Source organism: Corvus moneduloides, chromosome 19, assembly GCF_009650955.1.
Source record: "Corvus moneduloides isolate bCorMon1 chromosome 19, bCorMon1.pri, whole genome shotgun sequence".
Taxonomy (NCBI): Eukaryota; Metazoa; Chordata; class Aves; order Passeriformes; family Corvidae; genus Corvus; species Corvus moneduloides.
Window position 1 is genome coordinate 343,150 of NC_045494.1, and position 15,843 is coordinate 358,992.

At 43.0% G+C, this 15,843-nt stretch overlaps 1 protein-coding gene across 2 annotated transcripts in view; it reads right to left on the reverse strand.

Annotated features, from left to right (window-relative positions):
• ASPSCR1 (ASPSCR1 tether for SLC2A4, UBX domain containing) overlaps window positions 1–15,843 on the reverse strand; it is a 40,348-nt gene that overhangs the window by 24,328 nt on the left and 177 nt on the right. The window contains exons 2-7 of one of the 2 annotated variants that reach the window (XM_032128667.1): window positions 15,768–15,823; window positions 14,964–15,075; window positions 11,217–11,317; window positions 4,459–4,516; window positions 3,581–3,654; window positions 2,398–2,815 (exon numbers count right to left, since the gene is read on the reverse strand). In XM_032128667.1, the coding sequence (XP_031984558.1) occupies window positions 2,398–2,815; window positions 3,581–3,654; window positions 4,459–4,516; window positions 11,217–11,317; window positions 14,964–15,075; window positions 15,768–15,823 (819 nt within the window). Of the gene's footprint in view, window positions 1–2,397; window positions 2,816–3,580; window positions 3,655–4,458; window positions 4,517–10,887; window positions 11,015–11,216; window positions 11,318–14,963; window positions 15,076–15,767; window positions 15,824–15,843 lie in introns of those variants that run through there. The other variant, XM_032128668.1, reaches the window with a different exon arrangement.

A 15,843-nucleotide genomic window follows, 5' to 3' on the forward strand; every position in this document is an offset into this window, starting at 1 on the left:
AAGTCTATTCTTCTACCAAAGCCGAGATGTTAGGCACTTTTCACCATGAGGCTGAAGCCGTATGTTCACAGCAGCATCTACATAAGTGCAGTCTGTGTGACAAAGCCAGGTGTCAGGAAGAATACAGTTCACTCTGTGGTCACCATCCCGGACCCAAGGAAGCAGGTAAGCTGAGGAAAACTCTTCTGATTTAAGTGAAATAGTGGCTATTGTGCTTTCCACAGCAGCAAGCTCTCCCCAGAGACCCACTTCCTCCCCACCACCTCTGGGAGCTCTAATCTCATGGTGAATCCGGTTTAAAGTTACCTTCTAATAATTAACATTCTGACATCAAAGTCAGCTTGCAGCTGTCTGTAAACCATCTTTAGCCCAAGAAACGAAGGGATGCTGGCACAGATTTTATCCAGCCTCTCTTCAGCTTCAAAAACCACACACAGGCAAAGCATTAATGGGAAGATTCTTTTACAAAAATGGACCTTTGATGTTTAAAAATAATTTGTTTTGTTTTGGGTTTTTTTTCCTCAGGACTGAAAAGGGACAAAAAGCAGATGCCATGTGGCTAGCCCTACTTGGCTGTTGCCGCTGGGAGGAGAGTGGAAGATGGCAGGAGTGGAGGAGGGAACAAAATGTAATCAATCAGCAGCAAAAGTACCAGAGATCAAAGGGCTTGAAAGCAGCCGTCAAAATCACATGCTGTTTAACACAAGGACACAACTCCCCCAACAGAATCTGCAGCTGCTTCAAAAGCTGCTCTCAGACAGGAAGGGCGGCTGGCTCCAGAAGTGGTTTGAACTGGACTGTGATTCGGAGAAAGACATTGGTTCATGTGAATCTTTCAGTCACCACCACTCAGCCCATGCCCAAAAAGCACAGCTCCACATCAGGCTGTGAAGTCAGTGAAATGATGGAGTTCTGCCTCTCCCACCAGTGCACAGAGAAGTGTGGGCAGCAAGACTGGTGAAGGATACTACCACAAACCCTTGCACTTCTCCTCCCTAGCCAGACACAGTGGAAACTCCTCCTTTCCAAATCCCTCATACATGAGAGGGCAACTGAAGCAAGCAACACATGAGACTGGACAAATCACCCAGCCTACTGTTTAATTCTCCATGCTCAGGGTCTGCTCCAAAAGGTTAAATAACACTGATGAGACAGACCCAAACGTGTTTCTAATACACTGAAATATTCACCACTGCAGGTTGGCATGGCCTCTTTCTGCTACTTGTGCAGTTCATAACTGCTCCAGAGTCCTTCCAGGGTCTGGCTTCTGTTCCTAAACAATTCAGAACTCATCAAAAATAGACTGCAACCACAAAGAAGTCAACTAAGGTAGAGTCTCTACATCACCATGAAAGCATCCACCGTCTTGCCAAATTCCTCCTGGACTAAGCTCCCTTTGAAGCTCCCCAGGCATCCTTTCTACTTATAGCCTCCTACTGTTCAATCCTGGCTGGATCAGACCAGAGGAGATTCAAACGTCCAACTCTAGGAGGTACCAAAGAGTCAGAAACAACAAAGGGGATCTCTGAACATGAAAGCCAGCCGCAGTGATGAGCCAAAGAAGCAAGAAAAGAGCTGCTCACTGATAATCCAGAATGGGAAACTCTCAGTGCATAATAACAAGGAGTAAGTTATTAACTGAATGGCTCCTGTACTTCATGCTAGGCTACTTGCCAGACATACCCAACCTTCCTGAAGGCATTCAATTTCATACAGCTGCCCTACAGAAAGCACATTTCACATCATTCCCAGGTCACTCTGGGATGGCATCACAGCACTCTTCAGCCATCAGTTCTGGAATCTCAACATGGCTCAAGCTCTTTTAATTTTAACAAACGGTTTTACTTCAGAGACACCAGCAATGGTGAGATGTGCAATTTATCTTTCTAGAAAATAGTTAAGAGAGAGGCAGACTATTTAAGAAGCAGGATATTTTAGATTAAGACAGAAAACACTTCTATAAGCAAGCAGAAATACAGAAGGAAAAGGATGGAATGTTTCTGCTTCATCTGCAATACTAAGAAAATTAAGTCACAGGGCTCAGGTAACAAAGTGGGCATTTGTTCCTGAAATCTTGAGAGACTGAGGTGTAGGATCTTCTGGACTGTGATTTAATGCAGCTGTGTTGCCTCTATTTGAACTATTCATCAAGATACCTAAAGATTCAAAGTTTTGCTTGCCTTTGGACAGCAAATTCTTCAACTCACATCCTTTATATTTCCTACTTCCTTTTTGAACTCAGGCAGAACTGTATGTCATCAAGGCACCTAATCCTGTAACAAGGGGAAAAAGTCCTAAATCTGGAAACATCTTTTTCCTCATGGGAGCGCAGCCTCAGGCAAGGCAGGATAAAAAAAAAGCCCTTGTTGCCCAAATTGCAAACACATTTTCCCTTACCTGTTCTTGCTCCTTTTGCAGTTCTTGGCTGTTCTTAGACTTCTTTGGCTTAGAAGGGCCTCCAGGGCTGGAAAAAGTTGTTGGCAGCTTTGAAGACGGTACAGCTACAGGAGAGTGCCCTAGATGCTCTCCATCTCCAAAAAAAGGGGCAAATGGGGTAGGCTCAGGCTCTGGGGAAAGCCACAGCTCCTCGAAGCTAGCATGAGATTCTTTGATCGAGTCTTGCTTGTGCGTGCAGCTGTTTAAAGATATGGCCACATCCCTGTGGTCCAAGTCCTTTGGAAATGTGTGTGCTTGAGGTAGGGGCACATCCACTGCTTCCTCCATAGAGCCTCGCCTCACTGTTGGCTCATTACAAGGTACCGTGGCACCCACAGCTTCCTCTCCACCAGATGAACTGCATTTCTTCATGACAACTCTTAAAGACACCAAAAGGAATAAAAATAAAATCATAATCCTAAAAGTACTGTCCTCCCTGTTCTTAGTGTGTCCACAACACAAAGACAACAGCTGACTTAAATACACCCTGATTTAACAACTTTCTTCTTCCAGATGCCTACAGAGAACAAGGTCCAGTTGCTGTGAAGTGTGGGGTAGAGGGTCAGGGGGTTGTGCAAAATAACAGAACAGGGACCCGCTCCTCTAGAAGAAAACTGCCTTCCAGAGAAAAACAGCAGTCAGTTGTAAAGCATAGCTTCTAATCACTCCTGCCTCCTGTATATACTGCAAGGAGCGGGCCAGGAGATCACAGAAAGGTTGTCTCTGACCCCAGCTCACCCCCCAACAGCCAGCAGGGCCTGCAGGGGCTGGAAGTTAAGTGCCTGAGATCCAGAGCAGGGAAGAACGAAGTGGTAGCTGATGGCCCTCTCAGAGAGACTTTTAACTTTGAACTGTCTGTTCCACTCAAATGAGGAAGAAAAAAAAAGAAACAAACAAACAAGCTCTTTTAATCTGCACGTGACTGGTCAGTGCCAGCATCTGCTGCTGTGAGAAGCACATCTGGGCAGCAGTTTGAGATAAACAGGCAAATGCAATAATTTCTGAGTGCCGCGATGTTTTCGTTTGGAATCTTCTTTTGTGACTTTCTTTTTTTATCCCTTCCTCTTTTGGTACTTGAAACAAAATAAATTCAGCAACAGAGTGGAAAGGAAAAATAAAGAAACCGAGCTTTGCTTCTCCCAACCTGACAATGGCATTGCCTCCAGTCAGGCCAAGTGATTTCAGTGTTGTCTTCTCCAGGGCATCTTTTCCTGATATCTGCAACAAAATCAGAGGAGAGTAATTATGGCCTCTGATTCCCCAGGAGAGCATGTAAAGCTCTTGACAGAAAGAAGCCTGTATCCAAAGAAACACCACACAATACAAGAAACAGGTGAAAACACACTCCTGCAGCTGGAAATCAGACCTGAATCCATCTGTTTCAACCTGTACTGTTTTACCAAATTCACAGCTTATTAGAACATCTCAATGGAAGATGACCTGTATATATTTCCATCTCATACACACATCCAAATGGGATCCAACTACAGCAAAGCTACTTTTATGTCAGAAGTTGAACAATAGGCAACATCTCAGAGCTGCAAGACAGACGATTTCCTTACATACACCTCCTGTCCGTCTGCAATGACCTATTCCAGAATAAAGACAATCTGTCCACAGAGGTCAGTGGGAAGTAAAGGGGACAGCTAGGGAGAGCAAATTCCATAATATCCCCATACAAAATATCTAACAAAACATTAATAGCAAAAGATCAAAACAGAGAAAAGCAAATATTTATTAAAATGAAAACACTGTTTTGACTCAAGTTTTAAAAGAAGTTGGAAAGAAAAGCACAAATAGGTCATTGAGCTCATTTTATGGGCTCAGAGGTCTCAGCGGCGCAAAGTTATGTGCCAACAGAGCTTTTTTCCATACAGACACGTCATGCTTTGAAAAGACCAACATTTTTCTATTTTCCCCCTCAAGAAAGTTCAAAAGAAACACTTTCCAGGTCGGAAAGCATAGCTAAGTTTTCTTATGTTTTAGGGACATGAGACAGTTGAGAGGCCTTTGCAGACTTACCTCATCTCGCATGTAAATACAGACTGGAGACAATTCACCATGCTGTTCCATCAACTCCCTGCAAGAAAGAGCAAAACACTGCAGCATCTGCAGAACAGCCTACCCTCTCCAAAACCAGTGCAGAGTAACAGTATAAAGTGAAATCAGCTGGCAACACTGTCACCTATGTTTCTCCAGCAATAACCACCTCATAGTTCACAGAATCACTATTAGACATTAGGTAAACAATTTGCTTCAATGCATTCACTTTTTCTTAAACACAGCCTAAAAGTTTAAAAGAAAAAAAGAAATAAGTAAAGTAAATTATTAAATTAGCTGATCCTACTAGATAAATTTAAGCTCATCACTGTTTTTGTGCCTCAGTACCCAATCTGAAACATTACTTAGTTATACTTGCTCTTTTTAATGCAAGTTAAAGACCTCATTACAGTTTAGACTGAAGTTTCACTGGGGAGAGGTCCATTTCTTTTCACATATGCACAGCAACAAACAAAATGAAATACTGTTCTAAAGCAGATCAACTAAGGACAAAGAACTTGCCTGTCTTAGTATCATTTTAAAAAAAGAAAAGAGAAAGTAAACAAACAAACAAAAACAAAGAGCACAGACTTTCAGATTCTGGAGACCATGAACAAAGTAAAGCCAAATGAAAAACTGCCACTGTAGACAAAGTGAAAATCAACCCATATTTAAGCACTTCAGTGATGTTGGATACACACGAGCCATGACGCGAAGTCCCAACAGACCATCTGCAGAGGAAGACATAAGTGAAGGACCCTTATCACTGAGATGGGGAAAAAACAGTAAGATGCTACTCTTTCCATTTTCCTCTAGATAAGCAATTCTGAGGTATTCCAGTAAGAGAAGCTTTATTATGTATTCGCTTGATCGAACACAAAAAACAGACAGGGGAAGGACAATCACAGCAAGTCTCAGTTCTCAACCAGCCAAGATGATGTGATTTCAAAAGGGGAAAAAAAAAAATGATTGACACTTTCAGCATGAAAACCTCAGATGTCTACAGAAAAGTAAAAAGCCTTACAGAATTAACCAGTACATTATGCTGAAGCACTGGAATCAGTGAGAGCATTAGATTCAACATGAGAAGAAACTCTGTCATGTTGGTCTCCACTTTCAGCAAAGTGAAACTCAAACTGAATGTGGTAGAGAAGAATGTGGTAAAACATGAGATGGAGAATACTTTGCTTCTCACCCCAAGCACCGCTTACCAATGGTAAGAGGTGACCAGGAAAACACCGCCCACCCTAAGACAGTGCTGGTTTGGAAAGATATACCTGGCTGAATTCTCACAAGCATTTTTTCAGAAGTTTCAGATTCAGACATTTCAGCCTAACTCAGCCTGGAAAACTACAAAAGGTGAGAATGTTGCCCAGGATACTCCCCATCTACACAATGAGAACGGATGAGATTTATCCTTCTCCCTACATCCCAGTAGCTCTTCTTAGCACATTCTGTCTCAAACTCCCTGTCCTGGCAGTTGCACCAGGATATCCCTTGGTAAAGAGCTGTATGTACCATCCGTACTGTAACGGTTTTTCATCAAACACAAAACAGATGAAACTCCTCCTCATGGTAAACTTCCTTCATCTTACTGCTCTCTACAATCCAGTTGCAGGGGGGGTTGGTGGGGGGAATGGCTTTCCACTCACTCCACCAGGAAACCATCACCCATCACCTGTGAGTCAAAGAGAAGCCACCTCTCTGCAAGGCAGCTAAGGAAATCCACCCGGCAGCCCAGGAACGTGAGGCCTCTGGAGCCAGTTCCCAAAGTCAGCTTGCCATTTTATGCCTGACTACACCAAGTGTTTGTTATTGAACATCTAAGGAGCTTTGCAAATGACTGACTTACAGCGTTATGTGAACACTTCCACTTAGCTGTCTCTTCAGCCACCAGATTTTAGTCCCTGCAGTGAACTTCACAGGAAAAACCAAAACCTGCAGGACCCTGGCAGCCTGAAAAAAAAATCCAGTAGTTTTCACTGAAAATCAGAAGTTTTGGAAAGGTATTTCTACTTCACACTACTCTGCATTGTTTGTAATTCCCCAGTAGCAGTAATAGCCGCAATTCCTCCTAAATACATCTGCAAAACATTGATCAACTTAGCATTCATCAAGTGTCACAAAATTTAAGCAGAAACTCAGACTGCTTCTATCTAGTACATCACTTACACCTATACTTGTACATTCAGGGTACATTCTCTATCTTGTCCCTAAATTTGTGAGCATCGTACCTGGGGCATGGATCAGGATATAACTCTAAGAACACGATGTCAGTGATCAATGCTGGCTGCATTCTGACTTTTCCTGGAAAGGAGTTTAATGAACAGAGTCCCACCACTTAAAACATTGTGCCTTCAGCATCACATGATTTAAACATTTCTATTTTGGATGCAGTATTACCAGAAACAAAGTTATCTCAAGGATTTATGTAGGAAAAGGATCCCTTAAGTAACAGTTGAAATCCACTCAGTCAATCAAGCGTCTGGTTCTGAAGTGACTGTACATTACATGGTCTGTCTGTGCTGTGGCCACACTGACTGCTGCTGCTAGAAGAGCTGAGAACTCCACAAACAGGCATGCAATATACCCAGCCAGCAGGGAAAGACCACCTTAGGACACGGATAACATTCTTCTGTTCTGGTAACAAGGAAATAACCCTTTGTACTTTAGCAACCTGCTTGCCCAGCAGAAGACCAGAGTCTGCATAACCAAACAGGTCTTCTGCTCTCAATGCAGTGGTTCCAATTAACCTTCAAATGAGTGTCATCATTTTCACAGCTACTTAACAACAACAGCTTTGTCAACATTATCTCAGTCTTTCTGCTACGTCCAAAATGTTTCCTAGAGCAGCTGATTAGAAGAATATATATACAATCGAAGTATTACACCATACTGTAACACATATATATTTAGCCCAGCGTAAGTGACAAAAGAAACTGAACTGAGAGGGAGGTAACCAGCCTATGAAGTAGAAAATGAAGGGAAATAGCCATTAAAGTCCATGAAAATTCATCAAGGACATTTACACTTAGACTCAAAACTCAGCCACAATGAGTAAGTGAAACCAGAAGCCACTCAGGATCGAGACAGCCACCGGAAAATTATGATACTCAATCTTTGAGTAATTCTCAAGAGCCAGAGGACATCAAGGATTTCCAGCTGAAGGATGTGAGGGAGCAAACCTGTTAAGGACAAACCAGAACTGAGAGGTCTGTTTGGTTTAATTGTAGCAGTCTATATGCCATCTTGATCAAATGGTTAAAAGCTTGCAAAGCACAGTGGTATGGGACAAGGTGAGTCACAATGAAACCCAGAGGTAGAGCAAATCCAAATAGAGCAAGCTATGAAACCAGTCCTGAGGGTCAGGTCTATTTTAGGAAAGTCAGCAGCTGAGAACTACTTCCAGACCAGTTGCAACATATTCCAAGGAGTTTATAGTACCAAGACTGTAAGACCACTATTTCAGAACACTTCTTCCAGCCACTACAACAAATCCCATTGTGCAGAAAGCAACAGACACCAGAGCATCCAAAATACTATACGCAAACTTCAGATTATGAAATACAGTTAACTCTCTGACTCAAGGTGAGCAACCAAACCAATACTAGAATAGGTCTGCCTCCATCTGTGATTCTACAATTAGTTATTCTCTTTCAGGGACAAAAAGCACTACACAATGCTCTGCAGGAACCAAGAGATTAAGTTTCTCATACAAAAGAAGATTGTCTCATGATATAAGACCCAGGCTCCAATCTCCACTGTTCCTCTGGCAGCAGTACCTGAGGAAATTCCCAAGATCAATGCCTGATGATGAAAGGCAGAAAAAAAAAAATCTTTTCTCAACTGGAGAACTGGAACAAAAGACCACCAGAGACTGCCCTTAGCACACCATAGCAGGTTATTGCACTCAGACTTCTCCAGACAATCCAGGAGAGATACTCATCCCCACCTTATTTTCAATAGGTTTTGCTTCCAATTAAGATTAGCTGTATACCTCAAGGAATCCTCAATAACGGTGCACAAAAGACATAGGACTGATGAGACACAGAGAAACGGTACAGAATCACAGAAAAGGCAGACAGAACAGCCCAGGGAATAAAAGCTTGAACTTCAAGCTGCTGTCTGTCAGGAAAGGTGGATGACAACCAGCTAGGGGAAGAAAATCTGAGGCACAATGGAACACATCCTCACCAAAGATCAATAGGAGAGGAAGCCAGCTTGACTTACAGAATCTAGTTTCACTCACTTTTCCAAAAACTGCTTTCCACTTCAATCCAAGCAACTCTTCGAAGAATCTTCGAAAAACGTATGGAAAATATCTGAACCGAATGAATGACCCCATAGAAGCAGTGAAGAATCATAATGACTATCAAAGATGTCTCTTAAGTGCCCAAAGTGCAATTGCTCTAAGGACAACAGCCCATAAAGCTGCTGAATCATAATGGCTATCAAAGATGTCTCTTAAGTGCCCAAAGTGCAATTGCTCTATGGACAACAGCCCATAAAGCTGCTGAATCATAATGACTATCAAAGATGTCTCTTAAGTGCCCAAAGTGCAATTGCTCTAAGGACAACAGCCCATAAAGCTGCTGAATCATAATGGCTATCAAAGATGTCTCTTAAGTGCCCAAAGTGCAATTGCTCTATGGACAACAGCCCATAAAGCTGCTGAATCATAATGACTATCAAAGATGTCTCTTAAGTGCCCAAAGTGCAATTGCTCTAAGGACAACAGCCCATAAAGCTGCTGAATCATAATGGCTATCAAAGATGTCTCTTAAGTGCCCAAAGTGCAATTGCTCTATGGACAACAGCCCATAAAGCTGCTGAAGCTGCAAGGCAGGCAAGAGTGGGAGACAGAAATGCAGGCTTCACACTCATAGGGCAGACAACACTGTGCCCTCAACCAGCCTCTGCAGCACAGACTCCAGGCAAAGATCCCCAGAGACTTATTTTTGTCTAACTCTTGGAAGCAGCAGGCTCCTCCTCCAGCTGCTGCTAATCCATTACATGCACCCACTGAGGCAAGCACACACATCAAACATACTGTCCTCTCTTTGATGTGCTGCTCTTCAGAGGGGGAACGGCAAGCAGATTAGATTCCTTCATGTAGTGATCTGACAGGGCCTGTAAACATCTTGTGCAAGGACTGCCGCACGCTGAGAGGAGGAGCAGCCCTACAATAGCTTCCAGACCTTCTTCAGACCCAATTAGCCAAGATTGATGCTGGAAACCCAGGGGAAATTCCAGTGGATTTAGAATACTTCCCCTCACGCACTTAGAGCAGCTGAGCATTCCAGGAAAACATCTCCAGTTGGAAAGTCCAAGGAAGGATTCAGCAAACATCAACAATTAGCTGACTAGTTAGCCAAGTGAATCAAAATACACTGAACAGCAACTCAGACCATGAAATCTATATGGATAGCTGTAGACCAAGCTTGTCCTGTGACTAAATCACACACAGCACCTTTGCTGCCTGTTGAACTTAATCAAGTTTGCGAAGTCCATCCAAACATCTGAACTCAGCTCCCAGAGGGCAGAAAAGAGCAGCTGTGTTCTGAACTGAAGTTATGAATGCTTAGCACACTGCAGCAGCTAGAAGCTTAAGAAGAGCAACATGTATATTAACGAGTAGTAATACAATGACCCCATAACCAATTATATAAAAAGCTCAAAATTTAAACCAAAGAAATAATCAACTAATATGTGAGAAAGCCACACACAGGTTATTTGTCACTGTCAGTAATTACCACCCCCCCACCAGTCTACCAGTCCCCAAACTGCAACAGGCACTCCTCTCCTCACAGAGGGCACACAGGGTGTACCAAGGGACAAGAGGGGACTTAAAACACTCAGGAAAATTATACCTGTGGTTTTTGTCCTACCTCTTTCCTCGATCAAAAGAAAACTAATTCTTTCATTGCTAGCATTTACATGAATACTGTTCCTTCGCTCAGGAATAAATGTCACATTGTAGACCTGGTCCATGACTAAAAACGGAATGGTTGTCACAGCTCCAAGGCTTCCTCTTCCAAACCATGAGAAATAGGAAAGAAGTGCCTTTCTTTGAGAAAAGTTTATTAGCTTGACATTTCAAAACAATACAGCCTTTTAAAATCAAAACTAAAGACAAGAGGTAGCACTCGATGTAGACTGCACTAAAATAGTAAGATTTCTAACCCATGTACATATTCAATAAATGTAGAACCAGAAATTCTTCCATTTAAACAGGATCTAATCAGTCTTTTGAAGAGTCCACGTTAACCTGCTGAGAGCTCCAGATTTCCTTGAAGAACATGCACAACAGCAAGCCTCAAAAGCAACAGCAACCCATAAGAACCCACTACACTACAGGGAATGGCAGCACAGAAATACTGGGGATCAAGATCATCCAGGCTAACACCTCACCTCTGGCAGTAACTTGACTTCAAACAGGTTTGTGTGAAAGGAAGGTGGTGCAACATATCCCAGTATCTTCACAGCTTTAGGAGTTTGTTACCAGTTTATGCCCTGAATCAGGAGTGCTACTCCCAGATTAAAAAATAGTAATGAAACTATGGAGTGTCTGAAAGAAATCTGAAAGAGCAAGGAAAATGCAAACATCTCTGTTATAAAGGAGAAATCCCAGTCAAATAAACGCAAATTCTACAAATCTGAAGGATTTAGCTGGGTCACCGTAACAATTAGCGCCATGCAGAGATCCATCCAAACAAGTATTTTCTCACTGCATTGCTCACCTGATCTTTGCAAAATGGTTGAGAAGTTCCCATAAGGTCTGTTGGCAGAGGAAGCTGTCTTGCAAACGGGAGCCATCCTCCAGCTGTAATGCTATCCGAACCTATAGGAACACCACACTGAATTCATCTGAAAATTGAATGAAAACTTATTTTTCTTCACAACTTTTAAAAATATTTCAGTGGTCCTTGTTCATCCATGCAAACATTCTGGCCTGAATTCCTGTTCGTTGGGATGAACAGCTCCTGAGCATGGCAGAGCCCGTCCTGGAATACTAATCAGCTTTCATGGGTCCCTCTCCCCTGCCACATCTTGAACTGGAACATATTCAGAGAAAAGCCAATGCAAACATCCCAGATAATGTGTCATCATGAGCAACGGAGGTGTTCTGTTTTATACCAGACAAAACTTTACAGTAAGGGTCTTCACAGCTACATAAAACAAATTCCAATAACCCAGACATGACTGATGCAGCTGCACCATCTAAAACACCAACACAGAGCTTTGTCCACTTCAGCATCCCTTTCCAGAACAACTTTCCTGGGACAAAACAGTTTACTTGCACATCCACACACAGAAACAATGAACACAGTCCCCATCTATCCCTGCATTACTGAAGGCCTAAATAACCGTTACAAGTCCAAAGAAATGACATTTGTAATTTGCAACTCACTAATGCTTCCTAACCACCAAATTTTGACATACAATTTAAGAGTGAAGTAGCAAAAAATCTCAACGATAATTCTGGATGTTAAATTATCAAATTCTTGAACACCTGCAGAAAAATGCAAGGGCCAGCCAGCTGCTGATTTTAACAGGTCTTTTCCAACCTGGAATGCGAATACCCACATTCATTAGCAGGTGCCACATAAACTTCAGAGAATTGCTTCCCGACCTCTCCCCCCCACCCAAAAAAAAGGAAAAAAATCCGAGGCATTTCTAAAGTGAACACATGCTGGGGTTGATCCTTCAAACTCCTGATTGTCCCAAGGGAAAAGTCTAGCAGCTGACCAAGCAATAGAGAATGGCAGAACACTTTAAGTGTTATCTTTACCTTTTAGAGAATATTCTGCCTTTTTCAGAATGTTTTCCCAATTAGCTCATGTGTCTAAAGAAAAATCATAGAAAATCCTGTAGCCACTAGATAGAACCTGGTTTCTCCAGTCAACTTTAGTTTTCAGAAGTCCACAAAAACTGGCCTTATTCCAAAGCCTGAGAAGGACATTAGCCCAAGACAGCCAAAGCCACTTTCTTTCATTCTGTGTTTTCATGTGTCCCTAACACTCTCAGTGTAGCCTCTCACTGAGTGTAAGATGTGTGTGCAAGCATGAGGGCAGGGGCTACAGAGAGATGGGATAGAGACACATTCCAGCAATCTACTGTGATTTGCATGGAGGAATATGTTTGTCATCTGCCCTGGCTCCCACCAGTCCTCACAGGACTGCAAATGCTGATCTGCTGGAGACAGGAATTTTTCTACATAAAGGAAACAGTGGCATAATTAACAATGAGCCGACAGTACAATGTCGTTTCATCCCACCATTAACACAACCTCATGGTTTCTCCTACACGGAAGACAAGCCTTAGATTATTCTCAGCTACAGCAGAGCGATGACAGCTGACATCACCATTCTGTAAGAAACCAGCCCAGAAATTCAGACTACCAGTTGCATCAGGTTTTGGGCAACAGTTCAAAGCTAAACATGTCACGAAAGTCTTATTCAGTCCATTAGAAAAGTCTCTTCGAAAACCCCAGGGGCTACATAAAATAATAGCGACCAGTGCAAATTATTGTCTAAGTTTACAAATATTTAAACAAGAGGCTGATAACTTTAACACCAGAGCTGTACTGATAGTGCTCCTGCATCACCTGCCATCACAAAGGGAATTTGTTCAATTTTTCACTAAAGAACTGTCTTACAGGAAACAATGTTTTCCACATGCAAAGGCAAATCCAAAAGCTTTCTATTTTTAAAACATCAGATTTGCTGAACGAACTCATGATTTATCAAAACCTGTATTCTGTCTCTAGGGTAACTGCTGTCACTACAGGAAAGCACACCTACTTCTACAAACATAATCTTAATAGAACATACAATAACAAAAGACACAGAATCAAATTCATCCCAACATTACTGCACCCAGCCAGCATGACTGAGTGCATCACCACTGCCACTACACCCCAGTCACAGTCACCTAGCTGTTATAAAATTCCCTATTTTTTAACACATACTCCCTGTCGCAGGGAATTCTTTTTAAATCTGCTCAAGTTTGTGGGGCAGGGATTCTGTTTAGACTCTGCTTTTCACGTGTGCATTTGCTGCATCTTCTCACCTCCATGACACAGCAGCCAGCACTCCTAGGGAAGCCTCACTTCTGTAGATTGTTCTGCTGAACTGCAACTGAATAGTAACAACTTATGCTTCTACTAGCTCTTCTCTTTTGTGATCTAAAGTAACTATTCCACACTATAACCCCTCTCCTACAGTGCACAGTCCTTCTTGCCCTTTCTCATAATGTAACTTCAGGGAAAACAAATAAAAATCACTGTTTTCCTTCAGTACCTCCCAAACTGGATGCAAATGTCAGATAGTCGTCACTGCACCATTTCAAGAGAAACACTCTTCTCTGGAAGACAAACTCCATTCCACCACAACATTTCACTGAAAATTTTAAGCCGATGCTACTGGTTTGTGGTATTTTTTTAAGTAAAGATGTCATTTGAAGCACAAATGTCTTTCTACCCCAAAGTTAGAAAAAAAGGCATTAGTGCCAAAACAAAGAACAGAGGGGTTTTACAGAGAAAAATATGAACATCAGCAACCCCCAAAACTACGTTACACAGTGAACTAGAGCAGAGATTCCAAAGCCTTCTCACACCACAAAGTTCACTTTTCAACTTAGCAGTTTCTCTCTGTGCCAGTTAGAGCAACTGCCTATAACAAACACCTCCAACACTGCTTGGCTGACAGACATTAAGAGATCAGCACCAACAGACCTGCAACTTCGATGAAACTTGAGAAACTCCCTATGAGGAAGTTAATAAATAGCAAGATGACTGTTAGTGATAGACAAGTTTTCATTCCCAGGCTACTTAAGTAAGACCACACATCATTTTTACAACATGAAAAGTTCACACTCAATAACATCTATGCATCGCTTGAAAAGTTATGCCTCCAGCCACAGGGATACGTACAGAAGATTTTTACACTCCTAAACATGGCCATAATTTCTAGAGAAAACAGCATCCATAAGCCCTTTGCAAATGATACTAAATAGGGACATTTGGCCACTGCTGAACTCAGAACATGTAATGAAAGGCTCTAAAGCTGTGTAAACACGCCACGAACACCAATGCTAGGAAAGCAGTAAAAGAAGATTCTGTAAGAGTCTGAGATTTAGTCAAAATCCAGAGCTGGACAACAGCAACTGAAACAGAAGTTAGGAAAGGGAACTGAGTTAGTAATCACTGATGTTTAACTTCTTAGCTATCCATGACTACTAGTTTTTCAGTTCCCCAAACCATCCCGTCCTCCAGCACAGCTGGTACCCCATGCTCATGCAGACTCTAAGCAAAGACTTTCAGGTACTTAATTACCATTTTCCACTGCACTTCAACCAGTCTTCGGCAGGTCTCTGACACAAGCATGGCCACACCAACCTGTGCCCTTGCTCATTAGATCTGATGGGATCATATCAGCACAACTGATAAATGAACAGATCAGGTCACATTGCATAAATGAACATACCGTGGTTCCAACTCCTGCTCTGTTAGTGACTGGCACCATCTCCAGTTTGGCATTGTTGGGCAGCCTAGCAAATCTCCACTGCAAGGACAGGTCCAAAACATTCCTCTGAAACCTGAAGGGGAACAGAGCCTATGAGCAATACAAAGTTCAGGTATTGTGCAAGAGAATTCCCAGGAGACTGACTAGAAGCCATAAAAAATGATTCAATAATGAACAATTGGTAAATATAAAAGCACCATCAACAAAAGCTCTTCTGCACACCAGAACAGCTGCAGTTTGTAGAGGTTACAGAGAAGATATCCAAATCTATGTTCTTCCTTTAAATGTTTTAAAGAGATAAACAGCAACCGACTACATAACCGAGCCTAGTGAAATACCAAAGTACTCTCCTTTTTTAGTGCTATTCAGACAAATGACAAATAAATGACCTCTCAATTAAGACACCATAAAAGCAGAGGGTCAGACCCCCAGGTAAGAGGGGAGACAGGCGTTGCCGGTCTGTGACCTGGATGAGGTGTCCCATGGCAGCGACATGGGGCCTCGCCGTCTGTCCCAGCAGCGAAAGGAACGTGGCATAGGGACACCGGGAGGAACCGACCTGAACAGAGTTTAGTGTGTGCCCCGACCCCTCGCACCCACCCCCACCGCCCGCTGCGGACTCCGCCAGGCCCTGGACACCCCGCGGGCGGAGCGCGGGCTCCGGCAGCGCCAGGCCCGGCACGGAGAGCGGCCGCGGGCGGGGCCTCTCCCACGGCCGCAGGCAGCCGGACCGGGGCCCGGCCCCGGCCCCACGGCGGCACTCACTTCAGGCCGTACTCGCCGGGGCTGCCACCCTGCTTCCTGCAGACCTCCTCGAGGACCTGCGGAAAGAAGAGAGGCG